The sequence below is a fragment of the Calidris pugnax genome, unplaced genomic scaffold, assembly GCF_001431845.1.
Source record: "Calidris pugnax isolate Ruff unplaced genomic scaffold, ASM143184v1 scaffold280, whole genome shotgun sequence".
Taxonomy (NCBI): Eukaryota; Metazoa; Chordata; class Aves; order Charadriiformes; family Scolopacidae; genus Calidris; species Calidris pugnax.
The window spans coordinates 1,780,606-1,790,949 of NW_015091123.1; the positions used below are offsets into that span (position 1 = coordinate 1,780,606).

The window sequence follows — 10,344 nt, forward strand, 5'->3', positions numbered from 1 at the left end:
GGTTGTGTTGTCTCCATTTCATGCTCTGGTTGTTTTTTCTTTAATGTCTGGAAGACTGACAGACGCGTGGTGCCACTTCTGTTCTTACAGGTGGAGCCTCTTTGGGAGGTGAATATTTACCTTGCAGCTTCTAAAACTTAAGTATTATTGTTTGCCAAGCTTTTTTTGCTCAATTATCTTGGAAGCTAAAGTCAATTAAAAATCAGAAGCGTGCCCTGATGTGATCGCAATAATACTTTAATACAAACCAACAATTTCACGGTTTAATCTTTAGCAATTAGAAGCTTTTAATTATCATATTCTGCAACTCTTGACGGGTTTAAAGTTTTATTTTCACTTACGCTTGGTTTTACTTTGTATGATTCGGCCTGATACTGGTGTAGTTTTAAATCTTAATGCCTAAAGAAGTGGTCTGAATCTGCGAGCTGGTGTGATATTTTATTGTTTGGGTAAATAAGTGCTGACGAACCAGAGAGCCCAAGTGTGTGTCTGGAGTAAAACTAGTGATTGCAGCCGAGATGATGTCACGTTTGTGCAGAATATGGTATTTCTCCAACGGTTTGAGTCCCTTACGCTCTAAGGGGAACGCTGATAATTTAAAAGCTGACTGTATTTTTAGTTATGACACAGTATGTGGTTTGTAAAGGTGTTTATCTGCAGTACATGAAAATTCTATAGCTTTCCTGGTAAATCAGTAGTCATCTTTTTTGAAATAGTGTAATGATAAGTTGCATATTCAGTTCAACGTATTAAAACGTTACGCTGGAAATAGCTTGATTCCATTTGATGTGTAGCTTTTCCTATACTATAGCTTTATTTAATTTCAATCATAGCAATGGTTTTGGTAATGCTGAAGAGAAACACCTCTATTGCTTTTCATTTTTCCTCAGCTTAGGTGTATTTTGTTTTATAGATAGAAATTTAATGTCAAGTGCTTCTTGCTTGTCGGTGTCAGAGCGTTCCTCCAGCGCAGCGTGTCGCTGGGATGACAACTTTGCTTAAAAGCAGACAGTGTGTGCTGGAGGGTGGGTTTCCTGCTGCTTTTTGCAGAAATAGATTTGAGCTGTGACTGGAATCTCCACGAAAGCCAATAATAACACTTTTGGAGTGGATCCCCATGCTGCTCTCTGGAGACCTTTTGATGATTCTTAATTCTCACCTTAAAATCTTCAGCTAATTTCGTTGATAAATCTCACTGAGCTTCCACTCTAAATTTAGGCATTTCAAAAGTTGACAAGAAGCTACGTCAAAGTGGTGGATTTTGCTACGGTCATTTTCACTAAAGTCCATTTTCAAATATAACTGCGGGGGAAGGTACTTGAGCTCTTGAACTGATTTGAATTTGGCTGTTTCTGCCCCTTTCTGCTTGTGGAGATTCCACGCTCACGGGCTCCCCTCCTCACCAGCTGCTTGATGTCCCTGGTTTCTGTGTTCAGGGGGAATTGCTGCTGGTGGCAGTGGGAAGGGACGCGGAGCCAAGCGCAAGCAGCAGGACGGAGGGACCACGGGCACAGCCAAGAAAACCAGGAGGTAAGAGGAAAGATGACACAGTGACACGGAGAGGAGCTGGAGCACAAGTCTTACGAGGAGAGGCTGAGGGAGCTGGGGGTGTTCAGTCTGGGGAAGAGGAGACTGAGGGGAGACCTTATCGCTCTGTACAAGTACCTGAAAGGAGGGTGTAGAGAGACAGGGGTCGGTCTCTTCTTCCAAGTTACAGATGATAGGACAAGGGGTAATGGGTTCAAGTTGCGCCAGGGGAAGTTCAGGTTGGATATTAGGAAACATTTCTTTACTGAAAGGGTTATCAGGCATTGGAATGGGCTGCCCAGGGAGGTGGTGGAGTCACCATCCCTGGAGGTATTTAAGAAACGTGTAGACATGGCTCTTCAGGGCATGCTCTAGTGCCCAAGATTACTGGTTTGTGGTGGGGTGCTGTGTTGTGTGTTTAGGTGGTGGGTGGTGTGGTGTTTTTTTGTGGTTTTTGTTTTGTTTTGTTTTGTTTTTTTTTGTTGGTTGGACTCGATGATCTCTGAGGTCCCTTCCAACCACTGCAATTCTGTGATTCTGTGATCTGTAGGGAGGTGTATGCTTGGCAGAGGGACAGCTTCACTTGTGATGCCTCTACCTGCCTCCTGCCTCCGTGGATTTATGGGGAATCGGGCCATAACCCTGTGATGTTATTGATAGGTCACCTGCTAGAAATTACCTGAAATTGATGACTATATGCTCATTTCCCACCACATGTTTTGGAAGCACAGCCCTGTCCTGGGCTGACTCCTGACTGCACCACAGCCACCCCGAGGTGCCAACCTGTGCTTTTGTGTTCCCCAGTGACCCGCTGTTCTCCGCTCAGCGCTTACCCCCCCACGGATACCCCCTGGAGCATCCCTTTAACAAAGATGGGTATCGCTACATCCTGGCCGAGCCTGACCCCCACGCGCCCGACCCCGAGAAACTGGAGCTGGACTGTTGGGCAGGAAAACCTATTCCTGGGGACCTCTACAGAGCCTGCCTGTATGAACGGGTCCTCCTGGCGCTGCACGACCGAGGTACGAAGCTGCCAACCCCGTGCAGGGTGTAGCTGTAACCTCACCTTACCCATTACTGAGGTTTTGGCCACAATTGCTTTAAGAATTGCAAATGTTCAATCCACTTCTGTGTGTTCGCTTGTGTCTTGACATCACCGCACGTCAGAAACCACAAATATCATCTCCTCTCATCTTCTGCAGCTCCTCAGCTGAAGATTTCTGATGACAGACTGACTGTGATCGGGGAGAAGGGCTACTCAATGGTCCGAGCCTCGCACGGAGTGCGGAAAGGAGCCTGGTACTTCGAAATATCCATGGATGAGATGCCTCCGGACACAGCTGCCAGACTGGGCTGGTCACAGCCACTAGGTAAATAATTTTACTAAGTATTTCTTAGCAGTGGATTCCAGCTGGTTTCTATATTTCTTTCCTCAGTAATTTTAGACCTAAGGAGGGCAGGTTGTGTTTAGCTTGCCTGATTTACTGCTTTTCTTGAAGGGAAACTCTTTCTGGAGCTGATCTAACCCCTGCAGAACTCCAAGACAGGTGGACCCTTGATGCTGTCGCGTGCTTGGCCTTGCTGAACGCTGTGGTACAACACGTTTGTACTAACAGCAGTCATATTTGTTAACTGAATGTAATTAACTGCTCCAAAACCTGCAGCAGGACACAGAGGTGCTCCTGCTCCACTGTGTGTTCACCAAGAAACGTTGGTTTCTGCAGGGAACCTCCAGGCACCTCTGGGATACGACAAGTTCAGTTACTCCTGGCGCAGCAAAAAGGGAACCAAGTTTCACCAGTCGATAGGGAAACACTATTCGTCCGGGTACGGGCAGGGGGACGTTCTGGGCTTCTACATCAGCCTTCCAGAAGATACTGAGACAGCCAAATCTCTGCCCGACACTTACAAAGACAAGGTGAGGTGTGGAGTTTGCTGTGGGATGAAGCATTGGCTGGGTGGGTGAGTGGGAAGCAGGCTGCTGGAGCCTCACTTTTGCCCCCTTTGAGCCCCCCCTTTCCATCCCGCCGCTGGGTACCACGGGTTTGTAGCGGGAGGAAGTGGTCCAAAGTGTTGGTCTGGAGAAAATGAAATCCTCAGACCCACCCAGAGGTTCTGCAAGGGAAGCCTGTGTGTGGGCTGCTGAATGAGAGCGCCCACATCTCGTGTAAATCTCCTCTTCCCCTCCTGGTTCTTAAATATTTGAGGTGTGTGAATCACTCTGCACGGGGAGCAGGCAGGCCTGGCCCAGCTCCTGGAGCTCTGTGTCACTAAAGGTGACAGTTTTTCTGGCTTATGTCTGAAGTTGGTTGTTTTCTGACATTTCAGGCTCTGATCAAATTCAAAAGCTACTTGTACTTTGAGGAGAAGGACTTTGTGGACAAAGCAGAGAAGAGCCTGAAGCAAGCACCCGGCAGCCAGGTGAGCCTGCCGAGACTGGCTTAGTGAGGGTATTAATCCCTGGCATTTAATGAGCACAAAGGGAGCCCGGTCATTAGTGCTTCATCAAAAAGAATGTTTTTATTAAAGCAACAAGAAAAGAAGTGAGCTTAGCAACCCAGCTGCACCCTCTGCTCCTCGTGTTCCTGCTGTCACTTGAGTCATGGTCTGGCACCAGCCAAGGGGAGCTGCCTCTCCAGGAACGGGTTGGAGTTCACCAGTGAGGTCACCAAAGTGAGCAGTGATGGGGAAGAAAAACCCTCTTCTATTTTCTTTTCAGATAATATTCTTCAAGAATGGTGCCAGCCAAGGAGTTGCCTTTAAAGACATCTTTGAAGGAGTTTATTTTCCTGCTATTTCTTTGTACAAAGGCTGCACGGTGAGTAACGTGTGCCTCAGTCCGTCGTGGTTTCAGTAACGCGGAGTGTGGGAGGGTGCCAAGTGAGTGAAGAGGGAAGATGGGAATTGTTTTAGTGAAGCAATTCTGGAATGATGCTGCTGCTCACTTGTGTGGTGTGGCGTTACCAAAACCACTCCTGTCACACCAGGGGGGGTTTGTTCCATGGGCTGGCACAGGGAGGCTCGGGAGTAGGGTGGGATGAGGACTGAAGGCTAAAGAGATTTGCCCTTTTGTTGTATCTAATGACATGTCTTTTGCAGGTTTCTATAAACTTTGGGCCGTATTTCAAGTATCCACCCAGAGATATCACTTACCGTCCGGTAAGTTGTTTTTTTACCCCCCTCTTTGTGACAGCCTCAAGGTATTTAAACAAAAGGTGGTTGAGATGTGGTTGGAGCTGATTTACACCAAGCCTGTATCTGCCCTCTTCTGCTGTCTGCTACTTGGATAGTGTACCAAAAAGGACTGTATTTAAAAATATTTAAGCCAAACAACTAACTTAGCTAAATTTTAAATAAATAGTAGGTGCTGCCGTGTTGCTCCTGCCAGATTATAAAGCCCCTGTTCTTGCCCTTGTTGGTCTCTTTGTATCAGTAAGAGGTCGAATTTGTGTTAGAGGAAAAATTTGGAATTTTTGTTTGCCCTTTCACCTTTGCAGATGAGCGACATGGGCTGGGGAGCGGTGGTGGAGCACACGCTGGCTGATGTCCTCTACCACGTGGAGACAGAGGTGGACGGGAGGCGAAGCCCCCCCTGGGAGCCGTAAGCGCCGCGGGCGGCGCAGGCTGGAGGAGGAGGACACTGTGGGTACCCAGGCCCGGGGGGTTATTCCAGAGGAACACACATCCCTTGGAACAAGCAGCCAACGAGCACCCAAGCTGAAGCCAAGGCAGGTCTTTGGCAGGATTTGTGTCTATTTGTCACCCGCCGGCGTCGCGGTGTCCCAGTGTGTGTCGTGCTGGTTGGGGGCATCTCCAGGAGCCTCCAGTGACTCCCAGTGTGGCTGGAGAAGCACGTGTGGTGTGGAGGTCACTTCTCCTGTGCTGTACCCAGGTTGTGTCAGCGACAGGGGCTGTAGCTGGGTGTCCCACTGTCCCTACACTGGCAGAAGCAACACTGACACTCGTGCTGTGCCTGACTGTCCCCTGCAGCCCCCGGCCAGAGGGAGGGTGTGACAAGACTACTGCATGTGAGACTCAAACTTGAGCTTCTGGCCAAACTGTATTATTATTTTTTTTTTTTTCCCCACAAACTGGAAACCAGTTTAAAAATAAAGGCTTTTACTCTTATTTTTTTATTTTTTTCTTTCTTGTGACTTCTTCTGAATGAGATTTAAACTCCGAGTAGCTCCACTCGAGAGAGCCCAGGAGCTGAAGATCCCGCTCGCTGCGATCGCCATCGCCACACATGGAATGAATAAATAATTTGACACCGTGTGTGTGTCTGGAGGAAAATAAATTAGAGCTGCTTTACTTGGGGGGGGGAGGGAGAAGGGAATTAAATTTTTAGGTAAGTGCTGTGTTTGTGTTTTTGGGGGAAGAAAGGGAATAAAACGTGAGGTTGAGCAAGTCCTGCGTTTGCTGACACCTCCTTCCCCATCAGGTGCCTGGGACCTCCCTAACGGCTAATTAGCCAAGGCCTTTATTAGCAGATGCTGCTAATTAAAGCTTTATTTATTTAGGGAGGTTGCAGGGGCAGCACACGCTCCGTGGAGCAAACGCAGGACTTGGCTCAGACTTTTGGTCCTGCCTTTGCACAAGGAGGACGTGCTGGCCCAGCCCTCCCCAACTAATCAGTTTTAATAAATAAAGCTTTGTTTATTTATTCACTGAAAATATGTATTAATTAGTAGTGTCTACTATTAAAGGCCTCGGCTAATTAGCACAGCTGTAATTAATTGGTGTCTGACTTGCCCCGTTACAAGATCCCTACGCACCCTGACCAAGGCCTGCCCCCCCCCCCGGCAGAGGTCAGTAGCCCGTGGCCACGGGCCGGGCCAGGCGCTGCCGGAGGTGGTTGGCGAAGTCCACCTGGGTCTGGGAGAGAACCTGGTTGATGATGGTCTTCGGGAGCCAGCCCTGGGGAGGAGCAGACACAGCCCATGAGCACAACCAGGCCCAGAATCCCCATCCTGCTGCTCCTTCCCCACCGTCCCCACCAAACCCACCTTGAGGTCGATGCTGAGGAGCCAGGTGAGCCTGGTCTGCGAGGGGCTGCCGGCCAGCGGGCGCAGGACCATGCAGGTGGGACCATTCTCTGCCCTGCAGGAGATCACAGAAGGGTTTTGGTGGGAAGGGACCTTAAAGATCATCCAGTTCCCTCCCCACCCATCTGGTCTAAATCTCCCCTTTTTCAGCTTAAAACCATTTCCCCTTGTCCTGTTGCTACGCAGGAGGACAGGAGGGTACGGGTTAGAAGGAACAGAATCACAGGATGATATAGGGTTGGAAGGGACCTCTGGAGATCACCCAGTCCAACCCCCTTCCCAAAACAGGTCCACCCAGAGCAGGTCCCACAGGAACGTGTCCAGGGGTGTTTGAATGTCTCCAGAGAAGGAGACCCCACCACCTCCCTGGGCAGCCTCTGCCAGGGCTCTGCCACCCTCACAGCAAAGAAGTTCCTCCTCATGTTGAGATGGAACTTCCCATGTTCAAGTTTGTGCCCGTTCCCTCTTGTCCTGTCCCTGGGCACCACTGAAAAAAGCCCAGCCCCATCCTCCTGACACCCACCCTTTCAGTATCTATAGGTGTTGATCAGATCCCCCCTCAGCCTTCTCTTCTCCACACTAAAAAGCCCCAAGTCCCTCAGCCTTTCCTCGGAAGGGAGATGCTCCAGGCCCCTCCTCATCTCTGGAGCCTCTGCTGTCCCCTCCCCAGCAGTTCCCTGTCCTTCTGGAACTGGGGAGCCCAGAACTGGTCCCAGTGCTCCAACTGGTGCCTCCCCAGGGCAGAGCAGAGGGGCAGGATGACCTCCCTCCACCTGCTGCTCACACTCTTCCTGATGCCCCCCAGGATGCCCTTGGCCTTCTTGGCTACCGGGGCACATTGTCAACTCATGGGCATCCTGGTGTCCTGAACGTCTGCCCCAACCTCACAAAGACCTCCAAGAACTAGATTTTCCCCAGCAGCTCCTGTCTCTGAGACAACCCCCATCCCTCCAACCCCACACTAAAAGCTGCTCTGTGAGTCTTTTTCACCTAAAAAAAACCCTGAAAGTGACTGCAAAATGCCCTGGCTGACCTGATGAAGCCCTCCTGCTCGGGCATGGCGCCGTAGGTGGTGGACATGCCGGCCAGGACGCAGGTGGAGCCGCGTCGCTTGGCGCAGCGCACGCTCACAAAGTCCCGGGGGCCCACGATGTTCCCGGGGGTGGCGGCCGCCTTCTCGTGGGTGATCACCGTGTCCTTGCCGATCTTCTGGAGAATCTGGAGAGTTTCCAACCAGAGCGTTAATTGGGGGCGTTCGCTGCAAGCGCAGCTAAAAGGCAGCTTTGATGCCTGTGTTCAAACACACGCTCAGAAAAACTCAGTGCCAACAGTGAGAAAAATGGGAAATCCGTGCTTCATCCCAGAGAACAAAACATTAGTTTTCAACACCTGGAAAGGGAAGGTGTTTCACTTATTCTGGACAAACTGGGGACGAGCAAAATGCTTTTCCCTGCAGGTTGGGGCATGGTGCTGTTTCTCCCCCAGTTACAGTGTGAATTTATCACCAGAGCTGGCCCATCACCTTGTAAGAAGGGTCCCCAGGAGGTAAGGACCACACATCCCTCCATCCCCTCCATCCTTCCCTCCATCCATCCCCTCTCTCCCTCCATCCCCTCCTGCACCAGCAGCACCATTTCTGCAGGACAACCTCTGCATCTGCAGCTGGGAGTGGAGAAGATAAAATCCAGCTTCTCCTTTCCCAAAAACTGGAAAGATCCCCATGGGTCCTGCTGGGATGGGGACAGGCACCCCTCTGGCCCCAGTACGAGTGGGACATGAGGCTGCGACAGGTCTGACCCCTGCTTCCCACCTTGACTTCTTTGACGCTGGGGTTCCAGTCCCCCATCTGCTCCATGTTGTCCACCAGCTCGCTGTACACCGTCTCCAGGGGCTGGTCCACCACCACCTCCAGCCGGAACACCTTGCCCACGTCCGGGAGCACCTTGCTCAGCACTTTGTCTCCGTTTCCCTGGCCGAGGGAAAGGCAGAATGAGCATCACACGCATTTTTGGGAGGACCCCATCATCACGCTGGGAGCCAGAGCACCTACCACCACCGTCTCCGTCTTCCAGCCATCCTGGTCCCCGAGGATGCTGAGTGACTTCTGCAGGGCTTCCTCTCCTTGCTTGATGTACGACATGTCCATCTCGTTGAAGGGCTTCTCCTCCAACCTCGAGCCTGTGGGGGATCACAGAATGATTTGGGGTTGGAAAGGATCTCTGGAGATCATCCAGTCCAACCCCGGCCAGAGCAGGTCCCATAGGAATGTGTCCAGAAGGGGTTTGAATGTCTCCAGAAAAGGAGACCCCACCACCTCTCTGGGCAGTCTCTGCCAGGGCTCTGCCACCCTCACAGCAAAGAAGTTCCTCCTCATGTTTAGATGGAACTTCTCATGTTCAAATTTGTGCCCATTTCCTCTTGTCCTGTCCCTGGGCACCACTGAAAAAAGACCAGCCCCATCCTCCTGACACCCACCCTTTCAGTATTTAGAGGTGTTGATCAGATCCCCCCTCAGCCTTCTCTTCTCCACGCTCAAAAGCCCCAAGTCCCTCAGCCTTTCCTCATAACGAAGATGCTCCAAGACCCAAATCACCTTCGTAGCCCTTTGCTGTCCCCTCTCCAGCAGTTCCCTGACCGTGATGGTCACCCCCTGATGGGACAGGACAGATTCCCCCTGTGACGGTCACCCCCTGATGGGACAGGACAGATTCCCCCCCCCGATCACCGGTCACTTACTGAGCAAGGAGCTTCTCCTGCGGACCTGGTGAATCCAGGCCCCGGGGCCGGCGCTGCGGCGGGCGAGCTTGCTCAGCTCCTGGCTGATGGCCACGGCCGCTTGTCTTCTCAGACCTGAGAGCAGAGAACGTGTCACTCCACGCTCCAGAGGGTTTGCTATATTATTTTTTTCCCCCACAATTTTAACGTACAACACTGAAAAAGTCCCCCCTCGCTGCCTTCGCTGGGGTCCCTGGGGGCACAGGGAGCAGCCGGGTGCCACCGCGCTGCTCCGGGACAGAGAGTGTCCTGCACAACCCCAGTTTTTCTCGGTGTTCGAGTTGGGGAGCACATGGGGAGTGGATGAAAGTGGTAAAAACACCAAGAAACAACCATTGGGGTGCCCAGAAATGGGGTACGAGAACACAAACCCCTCGTAGCCAGGAGGAACATCCCCCATAGCTACCCTCGGACCCCAGAAATGGGTCTGGGGGGGCACAAAGGGGTGGTGGAGCCAGCAGAACACAAACCCTGGCAATCAGGGGGGTTTGGGGGGGAACATCCCTGGAGTGTCCCCCAGCCCTGTGCCCTGTGTCCCCCCCAACACCCTGTTGTCCCCTCACCCGTCATGTTGCGCAGGTGGCGGTAGGAGATGGCGGCGCAGAGCTTGGAGGTGGCGGGCAGCATCTCGGCGGGCAGCAGAGCCGTGGGGCTGCGGGCGAGTGTCTCTGCGGCGGCGGCGAGTCCTCCTCTGTCCCGGGCTCTCCCTCTGGGGCGCTCGGCCTTAAATGCGGCGGCTGAAGGATGCTGGTGTGTCAGCAGGGAGATAAGAGCCATCACTTACGGCAGGGCCACGGGGGGGCAAGGACGGAGCCGGCTCCTCGCGCAGCTGCCGGGGGCCACGGGTCACCAATGCGGCACCGGGACGGGCTTGTATGCTGTGCTGGCACAGGAGACCCCTCCCAGCCCCCCCACCAGCCATAGGGGGCACAAACAGCCCCCAAAAAACAAGCTGAGGGCAGCGAAATGAGGTATAGACCTCCCCCACAACCCTGCT

At 52.1% G+C, this 10,344-nt stretch overlaps 2 protein-coding genes across 4 annotated transcripts in view; one reads left to right on the plus strand and one right to left on the minus strand.

The window, feature by feature from the left end:
* ASH2L (ash2 (absent, small, or homeotic)-like (Drosophila)) overlaps window positions 1–5,655 on the plus strand; it is a 13,429-nt gene extending 7,774 nt beyond the window's left edge. For 2 of the 3 annotated variants that reach the window (XM_014958425.1, XM_014958426.1), the window contains 8 exons: window positions 1,437–1,530; window positions 2,332–2,549; window positions 2,730–2,897; window positions 3,252–3,445; window positions 3,856–3,948; window positions 4,247–4,345; window positions 4,627–4,686; window positions 5,025–5,655. In XM_014958425.1, coding sequence (XP_014813911.1) covers window positions 1,437–1,530; window positions 2,332–2,549; window positions 2,730–2,897; window positions 3,252–3,445; window positions 3,856–3,948; window positions 4,247–4,345; window positions 4,627–4,686; window positions 5,025–5,132 — 1,034 coding nt within the window. In that variant the 3' untranslated portion in view covers window positions 5,133–5,655. The remainder of the gene's footprint in view (window positions 1–1,436; window positions 1,531–2,331; window positions 2,550–2,729; window positions 2,898–3,251; window positions 3,446–3,855; window positions 3,949–4,246; window positions 4,346–4,626; window positions 4,687–5,024) is intronic. The other variant, XM_014958427.1, reaches the window with a different exon arrangement.
* A 142-nt stretch (window positions 5,656–5,797) lies between these two features.
* Window positions 5,798–10,344, minus strand: STAR (steroidogenic acute regulatory protein). The gene is made up of 7 exons (XM_014958429.1): window positions 9,911–10,344; window positions 9,309–9,422; window positions 8,623–8,750; window positions 8,383–8,541; window positions 7,606–7,790; window positions 6,534–6,627; window positions 5,798–6,444 (listed from the first exon to the last, which is right to left on the minus strand). Exons 1-7 carry the CDS (start codon window positions 10,122–10,124, stop codon window positions 6,337–6,339), a joined length of 1,002 nt encoding a protein of 333 aa, XP_014813915.1. The 5' UTR covers window positions 10,125–10,344; the 3' UTR covers window positions 5,798–6,336.

Bases quoted from the DNA above. Each gene is read 5' to 3' on its own strand.
- STAR (XM_014958429.1), bottom strand. From the start codon at position 10,124: ATGGCTCTTATCTCCCTGCTGACACACCAGCATCCTTCAGCCGCCGCA. The intron at 8,542-8,622 runs GTAGGTGCTCTG...TCCCTCGGCCAG, and splicing joins GGAAGACGGAGACGGTGGTG to GGAAACGGAGACAAAGTGCT. The intron at 6,445-6,533 runs GTGGGTTTGGTG...GCTCCTCCCCAG, and splicing joins TCCTCAGCATCGACCTCAAG to GGCTGGCTCCCGAAGACCAT.